The 14,733-nt window shown below is 39.5% G+C and overlaps 1 protein-coding gene across 2 annotated transcripts in view; it reads right to left on the reverse strand.

The window, feature by feature from the left end:
• The window catches only part of cops7a (COP9 constitutive photomorphogenic homolog subunit 7A), a 35,380-nt gene that overhangs the window by 14,817 nt on the left and 5,830 nt on the right, over positions 1 to 14,733 (reverse strand). For both annotated transcript variants that reach the window (XM_048542198.2, XM_048542197.2), the window contains exons 2-3: positions 10,690 to 10,868; positions 5,324 to 5,399 (exon numbers count right to left, since the gene is read on the reverse strand). In XM_048542198.2, the coding sequence (XP_048398155.1) occupies positions 5,324 to 5,399; positions 10,690 to 10,851 (238 nt within the window). In that variant the 5' untranslated portion in view covers positions 10,852 to 10,868. The remainder of the gene's footprint in view (positions 1 to 5,323; positions 5,400 to 10,689; positions 10,869 to 14,733) is intronic.

The raw sequence follows: 14,733 nt of genomic DNA on the forward strand, positions 1-14,733 counted from the left end.
TATAATCTACAGGCAATTGAGAACAGTGAACTAAAAATAAATCAACGATTCTTTAAAAACAAAAACATATGAGCAATCCCTTTTTATTATCTTCACTCAAGTAACTTTGCTGAAGTTATTTCAGTGATAACACTAAACTATGCTGCCCACAAACCCATGAAGGCCCCCTAGCACCTAGGAATGCAGTCACCAATGCTTTTCCAGAGTCAGGTAGCTATAAATAATTGCAGTTTGGAGCAGAACACCAATTTAAATAAAGTAAATGGACTTGCTAGGAAACACTGGCAATCCCTCTAGGTAATGATATCGGAGCAGCTCAATTGGGAAGAAATGACAAGACATCAACTGCTGACATAATAATAATTTAGTAAAAACAAATTTTATGATAAAGGTGGAGTACTGGAATATTATGAATTTACATCCCTTTACTCTTTAAAAGGTGCGTTCACCTGCATTCTATGGCAGATCTTTGCTCTCCCAAGTACTTGCTTAAAGTTTGTTGCACCCCTTGGGCATCAACCCAAGATGTTAATTGTGTTTCTTTCCTCAGATGCTGTTAGACCTATTGAATACTTCCAACTTTTTTGTGTTTAAACAGAAAAGATATGTTGAAAGCAGCTGGTTAACTGTAGTAAGGGGCAGGGAGGGTGGAATGCCATTAAAATGCAAACTTGGAAGAGGAAAAATATTGTCTGGATGATCAGTTACCAATTCAGTAACACTGACAAAAGTTGGCTATCCTAAACGGTGCACAGCCATCAGACAATGGCTACAGCATGCAGTGATGCAACAACTTACTCGCCAAAGGCAAACGTGCTCATAACACTTTCCACTGTGTTAGATAGCACTACTGCAGCTTCACCAAAAGAAACAAACAATGAATCAATCGAGTAACTCAAAACTGAGTCATCATAAGTAAGATAGGCAAGGTAGAAGTATGTTTAGTCCCTCAAGTCTGTTTTGCCACTCATTTAGCTAATCGCTGACCTGCACATTGATTACATTTACTCAGTTCAACTCTGCATGCCTCCATGTGTTTACCAAGAAAGTACGATTAACCTCAGTTTTGATATTTTTCAACTGACATAGTCATAGTGTATTTTTGGTGTTGGGTGGGGGGGGAGGCAGTGGAAGAAAACAGAGGAGCAAAAGGGAGTTCCAGATTCCACTATCCTTCTGTTGAATAGCTTCTGGATCATTTTGAATTTAAAAGAAGAGAATTTACTTAAATGTTATGTCCCTTGCCTATTCACTTGAACCATACATGCAAACAAATGGGTGATATTTCTCACTGGTCCATTACCATTTTGCAGCAAGTGAATGTTATTCCAGTGGGAGGAAAAAAAAAGGCATTCCAGTAGCATCACCCAGCATATCACAGAATGAGCTGCCAATCTGGTAACTTAACTGCATCAAAAGCAAAATGCCAGTGAGAGTCAGTTCCACAATGCTAAAAAAGGTACAAGAATAGCATCTTAACAACCACTGGATCATCTATTACCCTACAATAATCAAGAATAGTAATGGAAACATCAGCCATTTGTCAAAAACATTTCAGTCCTCAGCCATGGGGGGGAAGAACATTGGTGCAAAAGATAAAGCAAGAAACTTTAGTCTAGAGTTGTAAGCAGATAATCTTATATTATGTCCCATTCCCTTTGCCTCATTCTCTGAAGCTACCAGATACAGTTCAGCCAGTTTGGTTTATTTTATATATGTGGAAAGAAGGCCAAGTCAACTAATAACAAAATTATGGGCTCAAATTATATCTATCCTGTACTGCTGAAGATCGGTATGCCAGACAAACCTGCAATGTTAGCCAATGTGGTCATATGGAAAAGTAGCCCTTCCAACAATGTGGAAAACTTTCCAGATTGCATTATATCCAGAAGAAGACAGGAGGAGCTAAATCTTAGCCAAAAAGTGTAAGTCCACATTGTATCCAGTATTTTTGGAGGGATTTCCACCATGAGGCCTAGCTGATTTCCCTGCTGTATCTTACCAAATGTGCCTCATTAACAATCTACATTGCTCCCATGGTGTAGCTCAGGTCCAATTCTACTGTCAGCTTCCCACATACCAACCTTGGAACAACATACCACTTAACTGATATTCAGTGATAGACTGGCATTTGTTGCATCCATGCCATCTTTAAAAGGCCACAGTGCACCAGCTTTCTGAAGTTGCCCTGCTTGCTCTCAGATTCGGAGAATTTTTTTTTGGGGGGGGGGGGGGGAGGGAAAGAAGAGTAGGAAGAGAAAAAGAGATCATACCATGATTCAGCAGTGACCATAGGTCCTAAGAAGAGTGCCATCTGCTTCCCAGGGGACTGGCAACCTGGTCTGAGGTCACCACTCATGTCAGCACCACTTCCACAATGCAACAGAATTACAATATGCTACTGCACCAACTTAGCACCAAGATTCCTGCTCTACTTTCATATTTGCCTGCAATATATTCCCTCATTTTCACTCATCCCATCCCCAATATCCTGCATGCCCTCTCCGCTGCCTCCTCATACCCTTGGAGTACCTCATCACTTTTCACCAACCTGTATCAGAATTAACAGCTGAGTCATCCACCTTGACTCACCTCAAATCTTGCCTTTCTCTCAATACTAGAGAAGACAGCCTATACTAGTGCAAAGAAAGGCCTTACAGGTGGCTAGCTGCAAGACATTGTTTGGCCATCTTTCCCTCCCACGTGTGGTTTATGAAGTGACTATGCCAAGCTTGGTCATTCACTGCTTCCCTCTTGAAGCGACAGTGCCCCTGACACATCCTACACAATCTATTCACATCCATGCTTGACCATATCACCTCCCGGAGATATTATTAATCTCCTGCTTACATCTGTCAGCACTTCCACCTTCCAAAGTTATTTCCCTCCTGTGGCAGTGGACAACTCTGCCGCAGCTTCCCAAACCCTTTCCCTTGAGTTTCTGCAGACAGAGCTGATGGACTGACCAAACCCCACTTTCTTGAGTGCCATACCTGCCTAGACTGGAAGTGCGCAGACCTTTGATTGATCACTGCATATTTCCCTGACCGAGTTAGCCCTAGTCAACAGACTGACTGAGGCTCACTCTGGAAATGCAGAATTTCAGACACCCTGACCAAAAGTCACTGGCTGGATGCCTGATGGTGGTCAATATAGTGGACTAATATAGGAGGCTACCCTTGACTAACTGTTTTGGATACTTCAACTGACAGATGCCTCCATGAACTTCAATAAAGGACTGCTCCCACAAGACTTTGAGACACGGCTGCCAGCTTGCTGACCATGCAGTGTGTCTGCCACTCAGGCAGTCAGTACCTCATGCAGGTGAGAGATTACTGTACACTGCTATGCAAGACTGTGCTTAGAGTGCACTGCCAGTCTACTAGAGATGTACCACGATAGCTGTTAAAGGTTAACAAATGGCACACAATGTTTGTGGACAAGGGATGCATGAGGCTAAGTGCTTGTGGATCATGTCCTACAATGCAGTTTGGTCATACACATCATAGAAGTCCTTCTGTGCAAGCAGCAAGCTGAAGCTGCCAGATATCTGCTCTTGTTTCTATGTCAAGCTCTCGTGACATCAAACTTGTTTGGCAAGCCAGAAAATGAGGAGAGCTGGGCAAATAAAAGTCTTTTGGAAGAAATAATCCCACTTAAATGGCAACTCACACTGCTTCACAAGAAACTGATCACATTCCTCGTGAAAAGCATAAAAGATGGAGCAAAATGCCTCTGACATCAAGGTGGGCCTCAGACATCTCATCCAATTTGACCACAAAGTTCACCATAGCCCACAACGTCTGAGACCCCTGTAAAATTCTACATGATAAATTTAAAATCAACCAACCAGTTAACAGTAGTGGATGCCTCCCAATGAAAATGACGGAAGAAGTCATCAGTATAGTCCCAACAGATATAATGGATGCACTGATACCAATTAAAAATAACTTATATGCTATATTGAATGGACGGCACATAACCCTATAGAATATGAACAACTACTTGTTTATCCTACCCTTACTGCAAAGACTGCTCCTAACAGCAACGAGGGATCCAGCATTCAGTACACAATACATGCCAAATTTACTGAAGTTAAAGTTCTTGACAATTTGACTGTAAATGATGTGCATGGAAAGGGACCTCAAATCAGGAGCATATGGCATTATATTCCCAATAGACTTCCAATTTCAGGCAACTGCTAAAATAAACAAATGCTCAAACTGGCTCAAGTAGCCAATTTGTTCGATACAACTACAGCTGAAGCTCTAATTGTGACTTATCAGTTACCATTACCATCACTGCCATCGGTCTAAGATAAACACAGATGGTGAGTGCAGCACAGACTATAGCACACACACCCAATAACTTGATCACAATCAGAATTCAACTTTTACCCGAATAACCCAGCTCCAAATGACACCTCAAATTCATCCAAGTTTGGGACTAATATTGAACACAGGAATTAAAAACAAACTGGCAGCAGATAGTGCAATAGGCCTCATCATCAAGGGGTATAAGGTTTCATCAAAACACAGAAGTCAACAGGAAAACCATTTCACGCAGGAAGATAATTTCCAAAGGCTAGTCACGGTTCCAAAATGTTGATGAGGAACTCTTTACGCTGATATGTTCAGCTGATTCCAGAGAGTATGCAGGAGAAAAGAAAGTATACTAGGAAGTACATACCAATTGACACTATCACGTAACAACAGAAAACAGTAAGCTTGGAGAAGATGCATTTTCCAGAAGGCACAATATAGATTCTAGTATATATTTTCTTAAAAATTAATGAAGAGAACATTGAATGTCTACAAGCCACTGTCTAGGAGACAGCATTCAGTTATAGGAAGGCTTTTATATTCATGATAGAGATTTTATAATTCACTGGAACAATCAAAAATGAGAAGTTATAACTATGAAGAAAGCACAATAGGGCCGAGTCTTTTGAAGTTCTATTACACAAGTGAAAAATTTTACTTCCTCAAAACCTAATTTCCATGGATTGCTGAAGTTGTAACAAGATGCAAAAAAAACTAATATTAATACTGAAAAGAATTTTGTTTTCACTATAAACAAGAGGTGTATTAGAACAAGGAACTGAAAACATACTCACTCATAAAACTGACATATTTAAGAAGAAATGGATAAGCATTTCAAAAAAACAAAGAACATGGGATCAGAACAGCTAACTCCAGGTGAAGACCTGGCATTGACACATATCAGATGGCACAAATTACCTCCTATTGCACGGTGATTTCAACAATCTCATTACCAGTAGTAATATTTAGTAAAACAGACGTAATAAATACCACTTCCTTACCTAAATAGTCAGAATATGTTCCATACGCAAACAGGTTCAATAACTGAAAGTAGGCAGCATGTGATCCATTAGCCAGCTGGGGAGAAAGACTCAAAAGATTACTGATGTTTACACTTTTAAAGAGTGAAAAAATACACAAGGTCAATTTGAAGCTGAAGTACAAACTTACTGTACTAAGGAAAGTGCTAAAATTTGTAAATTACCACTTTAACATAACTATGTTGATGATATTAATAAAAAACAAGTATCAGAAATTCACTGAAGTTCCACGCCTCTAATCTTGAATCTGTGGAAACAATAAATTACAACGTGTCAATTTCTTTATTTGAAAATTAACATTTAGTTATTTGTTCCTGGAGTAATCTAGCTGTCAAAAGAGATTTTCTAACTGCAAAAAAGGTAAAACTACTTTAGGTTTTGGATAATGAAACACAAATATAATGGAAACGATCACATTTTCCGAGTTTACTGAAATTGAAGGAGCTACTTTTCTCTCAGTGTAGAGAATACTTACTATTAGTCATTTACCCCAGACAAAGTAGAAATAACTCAATGACAGTTTCCAAAAAGTGGATAATTCATGTATACTGTAGCAATAATATAATGATAGCTCATGAGAAAGTAAACATCTTTATTTTCAAAGCAGAAGATTTGGCAGATCATTACTGCATTTAAATATCTTTGCCTCAATTTATAGATCATAGAATCCCTACAGTGTGGAAACAAGCCCTTCAGTCCATGAGTCCACACTGACTCTCAGAGCATCCACCCAGATCTATCCCCCTAAACTACACATCCCTGAACACTATGGGCAATTTAGCATGGCCAATCCACCTAGCCAGCACATCTTTGGTCTGTGGGAGGAAACCGCAGCAGCCGGAGGAAACCCATGCAGACACGGGGAGAATGTGCAAACTCCACACAGACAGGTGCCCGGAGGGTGGAATCGAACCCGGGTTCCTAGTGCTGTGAGGCAGCAGTGTAACCACTGAGCCGCCCCATTTATTTACACTCATCAACACCAAACGCAGAATTCTTATTAGACAACCACTAGGATCCTGGATCTCAGGAGGAGATGCAATTACCAACAAAACAAAAAGAACTGTCAATTTAAAGAATATTTCCCAGTCATTTCATCACGACACATTCTACTGTGAAACTAAAAGGACATTTTGCTGCATCAGATTTGATGGCAGGAGTTGTTACAATGTTAAAATCCCTAAATCTTATTTAAATGTGTCTTCGTGTTGCCTGGGATTATTGAAAAACCATGATTGTGCCAAAAGAACATCCTGAACTTCACTGTTGTATACAGACATAGAATGACAAATCACAAAACAACCTTCTACTGTTAATCCTCTATTCCTTCAACTTCTTTGATTTATAATTTATAATTTATATTATTTCTGTAATTGTGCACTTTATTGGTGAAAAGTAGTATGACATTGGATTCATAGTTTGCACATTTCATTTCTTTACAATCCCAGTTTATCGAAGAAAAACATTTTGAACCCCCCCATTTTTTATATACACTGTTTCCAATGTAAATATGCATTTCACACAATTGTCCTCCTAAAAACCTCAAGTCACATCAAAATGTTTAGCGAGAAGATGAGGAGGATAATTAAAAGAAAATGTCAGGACTAAATCCGACTTTTGTTGTTCTGTATATTTGGCTTAAGTGGAAACAGCCCAAAACGAAAGATGCAATTAAAACTTCCATGGCTTTTGTAGTTGGTGTGCTGGTATCAGGGTGCACTCAAACGTAATAAGTCATCTTGATAGTCAACTAGAACAGCCTAGCTAACATCTGAACTTTGCTAGCTCATGGGAAGTGGATGTGTGAATACAAGTCAAAAGGGTAGTTTCAGCTTGTTCAGTGAGCTAATGCACATCAACGTGCCTACCAATGTTTATCCTAAATATTGGTCAAATGAAACAAGCACTTATTTATTTTAAGCTGATCTGAGTTTGTGGCAGTATTCATTTATTATTTCAGTTCTGTTTCATTCTGTTATTTCTGCAAAGTTGTTTCTTCTGTTTACTAAAGGAGTAAGTAGTTATACACCGTTACATATTTAATGCTGACAATGGCTAGACTTTTCCTCAAAACTGGCACTAACTGGTGTGTATAAACCAATGAGTGCATGAATAAGGCAGCAAATTTCACTTAGAATTGGATTCCAAGCCTCATCTAAAACAATACCGGTGAAGTGTATTTGCTAAACATCATAATGCAGCAGGTCAGAAAGTCACCTAAAAACTTCAGTTGGCTGATATACAACTAGTAACTGCAGAGTCCATGCATCTCCACAAGTATAATTCTCCTAGCATACCTCCTTTTAGTCTGAAAATTGTTCCCCCTTTGTTGATCAAATTCTGCTCTGAAACCCACAATGCAACACTTGGGCAGTGCATCGCCAGACCTCAAACACGTGGAAAAGGTTTTCCCCACATGTCAACATGACTTTTATTGCCAATTATCTTAAATCAGACTGGTCTAGCTGTCCATCCTCCACCAATGCAAGGTTTTTCCCAGTCCACCCTGTCAAAATCCCTCATTACTTTGAATATCTCAAACAATTCTCAGCTTTCCCCTTTTACAAGAACAACTACCTTAGCTTCTTCAACCTGGAGAGGTTCTTGCAATTCTTTCTGCACCCACTCTGACATCACATCCTTCCTAAACTGTGGTGCCCCGAAATGTACACAGTACTCCTGTCGAGGTCAACTCAGCATTTCATACAGGCTGACTAAAACTTCCTGCTTTTGAATTCAGTGCTCCCATATATTTAAAAAGGTGACACAATGGCTAGCATTGCTGCCTCAGTGCCAGGGACCTGTGTTTAATTCCAACCCCAGGTGACTATGCACAGAGTTTGCACTTTCTCCTAGTGTCTGTATGGATTTCTTCTGGGTGCTCTGGTTTCCTCTCAGTCCAAAGGTGTGCAAGTCAGGTGGATTAGCCATGCTACATTGCCCCATACAAGTGCTCAGGGATGCACAGGCTTGGTGGATTAGCCATGGTAAATGCAGGGTTATGGCAATACAGCAGGGAGGTGGGTCCGAGTAGGATCTTTTTCGGAGGGTCAGTCGGGTTGCTTCCGCACGGTAAAGGCCAGGCTCCCACAGTTTTTTTTGAAAAACCAAACTCAACGAGTCCCCCCCACTCCTACAAATGATCTGTGCAGTATTCCAGGACCCGAAGCTTTCACCGCCTTTACATTGCTTCTCTGCATTTTTCCAACCAAAATTAACCACTGCACTGAACTAAATTTAACAGCCCACTTATTGCCAATTCAACCAGGCGATATCCTCTAAGTTTAAAGCAATTTTCCACACTGTGCACAATGTTCCAATGTTTCCTTTTGGTGCAAATTCTGAAACTGTGCCTTCTACACCAAAGTCGAATAATTAGTACACATCAAGAGGAGTAGGGACCCAAAACCAAGCCTTTGGGCACCTTACTACAAAGTTTCCTCCAGTCTGAAAGACAACTGCACACTATGGTTCTTGTTCACAGCTAATTTTGTAACCATGCTGCTAGTGTACCTTTTGTTCTATAAGCTGCCATTACGCAAGCGTACTGTGTAGGACTTTACAAGAACATTTTAAAAAAGAGCACGAGAAGGCCTTGGGGCTGATCAAGTCTGTTCTGTCATTCAATATGATCTTTGGGCTTCACCTCCACTATCTCAAAACTTGCCCAAAATACTAAATTTGTCTCTGAAAAGATGGAACGTCCATAACCCTTTGATTAGTGAATTAAAAAAAATTAAACGATCCTTTCAAGATTGAAATCTCACACTCATCAGTCCCAAATGATTAGCCCCTTATATCCTGTTTCCCAGCTAATGGAAACAACCATTTTCTAACTTGCCAAGCACCTTCGTAATCTTGAATGTTTTAATTAGATCATTTATTTTTTCTAAACTCAAGAGAAAAACAAAACGTCCTTAGTGTTCAGGTCCGACACATCAACTGTGTTACCTTCATACAATCTCTTACCTCAAACTCATCGCAATCTGTCCTTAAGAAATGTGAACTAGCCTTGCTTTGCATAATAATTCTATTCTGAATTACTATTTCTAAAAGCTTCCATTCAGGGAATTATATAATTAGGCTGTAGTTGCTGAGCTTGTCCTTACACATGTTTATACTCATGAAAAGGTACAACTGAGGGAAAAAAGATTGCTCTTGTCGTTTGGCAGCCCTTCAAGTCTCAGCCTTTCTAACGGTCTGTTGTTTCTGTTGAATCTGGTACTGGGCCTTAAAGACATTACGCTAGTGATCAGCATATTCAAAGGTCTAATATTTGCTTCAGGCAAATGTCCTCTGGGGTTGATCAGAAATGGGAAATTAAAACAATAAATTTGTCCCTTGACTCCTACTTTTTAAACCCAGATACTGGGCACTATGGGGGTCAATGTTTTTCAATGACCCTAGGCAAAGTGGTGGAAAGGTACATCATCTGTTACATATCAGAAACCAGCAGACTACGTTGACACTAAATACCCATGGATAAGCACTACCTTTCCTAGTTTAAAAAAAAAATCAGAGCACCAAATGTTACCTTTTCATCTACAATCAGGTGGCACAGGAGATCATTCAGCCACAAGGGTCATTATAACTTTGTCAGCCCTGTGTAGGAGCTATTCATTAGTACCACTCCCATGTTCTTTCATCATAATGCTACAAACGTAACAAACATTTATCAATTTACTTTTTGAAAGGGACATACAAATCTTGCTTCCACCATCTTTTCAGACACAGGGTTATCCAGATAACAGCAACTCACCAGAAAAATACTCAACTTGCTACTGGTTCTTTCGTCAATTCTTTTTAAAACTGTCCCCTTTGGTTAATGGCTCCCCTGCCAGTGGAAACAGATCATCTTCAAGTTCATACATAACCCTTCGCTACGTTGAACAAACTCTTGCTTTATTCTCTGTTGCAGTGTCTCAAATTCTTTCGTATCTAGCCTTTGATTGCTGAAGCCAAGTACAGTGTCTTGCTGTCAGCTTTGCTACACAACTTAGAAGATTAAATTTAGGCCAGTATCATGTAGGGAGTTACACACTAAGTCAAGAAGGATTCCCAATTAAATCACTTAGAATAAGAATGTAAAACCTGATCAGGAAAGCCACAAAAACAGCTCACATAGTTCAGTCAAACTTTTTGTTTGTTTATTTATGTTCACATTACATACTAATTACTTAATATTTGAAATTGGTAAATAGTACACCAAGATTCTAAAAGATAAACATCTGAAATTTTAAGGTTTTATGAGTTTTAATTTTTGCAAAGACTTGTAGCATCTAGGGAAAAATTAAGGAAAGTGAGGTTGGTGCTGCACTCTTTCTTACCTCCTGTATATTAGGCGTTTCCAAAAGTTCACCAAAAACAAAAACTCCCGGAGCCTCTAATACTTGGCTAATAAGGGTTGTTAATGCTGGACCTTTTGCACTCCTGGACAACAAAATGAACTGTTCCAAAGGATTGCTTGTAGGTTTTGATTCTCCTGCCATTGCACAAAGATGATTCACTGTAAAACAAAATGTTGGTATTTTAAAGTTGCACTGGTGCCAAATCAGAGGATAGTTTGCATAGTGATACCTCAGTGAAGTACTGCAAATTATCTATAGCACTTTTCTTGGCTGCCTTTGTCCTAGTTTCTCCTGCGATAATGAAAAACTCAAAATATAACCACAAATTAAATATAAATCAGTTAATTGTTAAAGAAATACGCTAATAAATAATTCCCAACCTAGTTTTTGAAACGAAATATGTTGCTTTCCTAATTGGTTTTCTTCAATAAACATTGAGAAGGAATTCACTGAAAAGAATGAACCTTTACCTGCCGAGGGAATTACATCAAAATAGAGGTGGTACTGAATATAATACATAGGGATCAGTGCTGCAGCCCATTCTGTTCCAATTTATGTTAATTACTTAGCTTTTGAAGAACTTGTGACACCTGCACCACAAGAGTTCCTCTTCTACCTTAGTTTACTCATTTTTTTGCAAGCTTACTCAAGTGACAATGTCAATTGTGCAATTACAATATAATTTACAAATCACATCCCTCCTACCTAGCCGGAAGGTCCAGGTTCAGTTCCAGATGTGCACAATAACATCTTTGAGCAGGCCGATTAGAAAATATCTAAGCTGAATTAGGAAAAAGTAACCAAGAACCACTAACAGTATGGAGATAAAATTCACAACTATCAAACTCAAAACTGTAAAGTTCTACACATTTTGCAGAAAATATGATCATTAGTATTCTGTGGATGATGCAGAAATAACATAGGAATGTGAAACTTGGACTTGACAGTTAATACTGCAGCAATAAATGCAAACAGAATGCTCAGTTCAACTGCTAGTTCACTTGAATTCAAGTTAGAGAGTCATACCCGAACTGTACAACATTGTAGTCAGTTTCGACCTTGAATGCACGTTCAGCTTGTTGCTAAGACAAAAGAGAAAACCAAAGAAATGTTGGAGAAAATACAGATGATTTAATTAAAAGGAAAAGTTGGAGAAATGATTAGCCTTGAAGAATGGGGTGTTGAAGAAATTCCAGTTCTTTTGAAATATAACTTCAAAAATTAGAAAAATAGAAGCAATTGAAGTGAGCAAAAAAACACATATTTGAAGCAGATCATAGGATACACACCTGATCTTGGACTAATCTTCCCATAAAAGTAAAGGCTAAATCCTTAGCTTCATCCAAAAGATTACGATGGAAAGACTGACTTGCATCTATATTTTTATGACTACCAAGCACCTCAAAGCACGATACAATCAATGAAGTACTTTTCAAAAGTAAGTGCTAGCTGTATTTGTTAGATGACTGCAATCTAGACACAGCAATACTCCCACAAATAGGTTGTCAACCAGATAACATGTTTCTACCACAAAAACAGAAGTTGCTGGAGGAACTCAGTAGTTGTGGCAACATTTGTGGACAGAAAGCAAAGTTAACATTTTAAATCCAGTGACCCCTCTTTAGAGCAGGACCCCAAAGTGTTAACACTGCTTTCTCTCCACAGATGCTGCTATACCTGCTCAGATCCTCCAGCAATTTGTTTAGTTTCAGATCTTCAGCATCTGCAGTCGTTTGACTTTAGAATATAAATTTTTCTGTCTATTGGATGAAATTTAGGATTTAGGAGCAGGAGTAAATAATTCTGTCTTTCAAACCTGAAATGCTTTTTGACAAGATAGCTGCTAATTCAGTTGAAGTCTCAACTCCACTCACCAGTTTCCCACCCACCCCCTCCATCCTGCAATAACCCTTACTTTCCCCCCATCAACGATCTAACCCAGTTATGAACAGACTTCATGAAACAAACAAACAAGTCTCCTCTGCCTTCTGGAGAAGGTAATTCCACAAACCAAAAACCCTCAGGAGAAATTCTCATCTCCGTCTTAAAAAAGAACTCATTCTTAAACTGTGCTTTGAGGTTATAGTCACAACTTTTTAAAAAATTCAATGTGGATGTCACTAGCAAGATCAAAATTTGTTGCCTATCCCCAGTTGCTTTTATGAATGGTTTTCTAGGTCATTTAAGAAGATAATTCAGAGTCAGAGTCAATTATATTGAATCGAGACTAGAGTCACACAAGCCAGACCAGATCTAGGAACAGCAAATTTTTATCTCCAGATGTCAATGAGCTAGACGCACTTTAATGGCAATCTAGGACAATTTCACAGTCACCATAACAGAGGCTAGCTTCAGTTCAAGATTTTTATCAATCAAATTTGAATTCCACCACCTGCAAAAGGGGAATAATGAACTAATGACCCCATGACCCCAGAGCATTAGCTCACCACCTGGATGACTAGTCCCAGTGGCATTACAACTGCATTACTGTTAGCCCAACAAGAGGAAACATCTTCCCAGTATCCATTCTACCAAATCCATCAGGACCTGTATTTCAATATTTCTGGGACTGGGGGCATTCTGGCAAAGTTTGCCGATGATACAAAGATAGGTGGACAGGCAGGTAGTACTGAGGAGGTGGGGAAACTGCAGAAAGATTTAGACAGTTTAGGAGAGTGGTCCAGGAAATGGCGATGAAATTCAATGTGAGCAAATGTGAGGTTTTGCACTTTGGAAAAAAGAATACAGGCGTGGACTATTTTCTAAACGGTGAGAAAATTCGCAAATCAGAAGTGCAAAGGGATCTGGGAGTGTTGGTCCAGGGTTCTCTAAAGGTTAACTTGCAGGTGGAGTCCGTAATTAAGAAAGCGAATGTAATGTTGTCATTTATCTCAAGAGGGTTGGAATATAAAAGCAGCGATGTGCTTCTGAGGCTTTATAAGGCTCTAGTTAGGCCCCATTTAGAATACTGTGTCCAATTTCGGGCCCCACACCTCAGGAAGGACATACTAGCCCTGAAGCGTCTCCAGCGGAGATTTACATGGATGATCCCTGGAATGGTAGGTTTAGCATATGATGAATGGCTAAGGATCCTGGGATTGTACTCATTAGAGTTTAGAAGGTTGAGGGGAGATCTAATAGAAACTTACAAGAAAATGTACGGCTTAGAAGGGGTGGACGCTAGGAAGTTGTTTCCATTAGGCGGGGAGACTAGGACCCGTGGGCACAGCCTTAAAATTAGAGGGGGTAAATTTAAAACTGAAATGAGACGACATTTCTTCAGCCAGAGTGTGGTGGGCTTGTGAAATTCATTGCCGCAGAGTGCAGCGGAGGCCGGAACGTTGGATGCCTTCAAGGCAGAGATCAACAAATTCTTGACCTCAAAAGGAATCAAGGGCTACGGGGAGAATGCAGGGAAGTGGTGTTGAAATGCCCATCAGCCATGATTTAAATGGCGGAGTGGACTTGATGGGCTGAATGGTCTTCCTGCCATTCCTATGTCTTCTAGTCTTATCTCTTACACATTCTTCTAAACTGCAAAGGGTAGAAGTACCAGCCTGTTCAACCTTCCTAAGATAAAATCTTCATCCCAGGAATATCATGCAAATGTTTGGAACTGGTTCTAATAATTTATCCTTTGTTCACAAAACAAGATAAAAATTGTCTACAATGCCTGTAACGTGGACTCACCAACACCCTGTAAAGGCACAGTAAAACTTTCTAATCTATTATGTTCCATTCCTTTGCAATGGAAGTCCAACATTTCATGTGCCTTCCTAATCACTTGCTGTATATGCATACTAGCTTTGCGTAACTAGTGTTCCAGGACACCACCTACACTACCAAGTATTGCAATCTTTCTCCATTTTAAAGATTATATTTTTAAAGTGGGCAGGTTCACATCTTTTCTACAAACAGCATCCCACATCTGGCAGAGATAATGGGAACTGCAGATGCTGGAGAATCCAAGATAACAAAAAGTGAGAGGCTGGATGAACACAGCAGGCCAAGCAGCATCTCAGG

The sequence above is a fragment of the Stegostoma tigrinum genome, chromosome 14, assembly GCF_030684315.1.
Source record: "Stegostoma tigrinum isolate sSteTig4 chromosome 14, sSteTig4.hap1, whole genome shotgun sequence".
Lineage (NCBI taxonomy): Eukaryota > Metazoa > Chordata > Chondrichthyes > Orectolobiformes > Stegostomatidae > Stegostoma > Stegostoma tigrinum.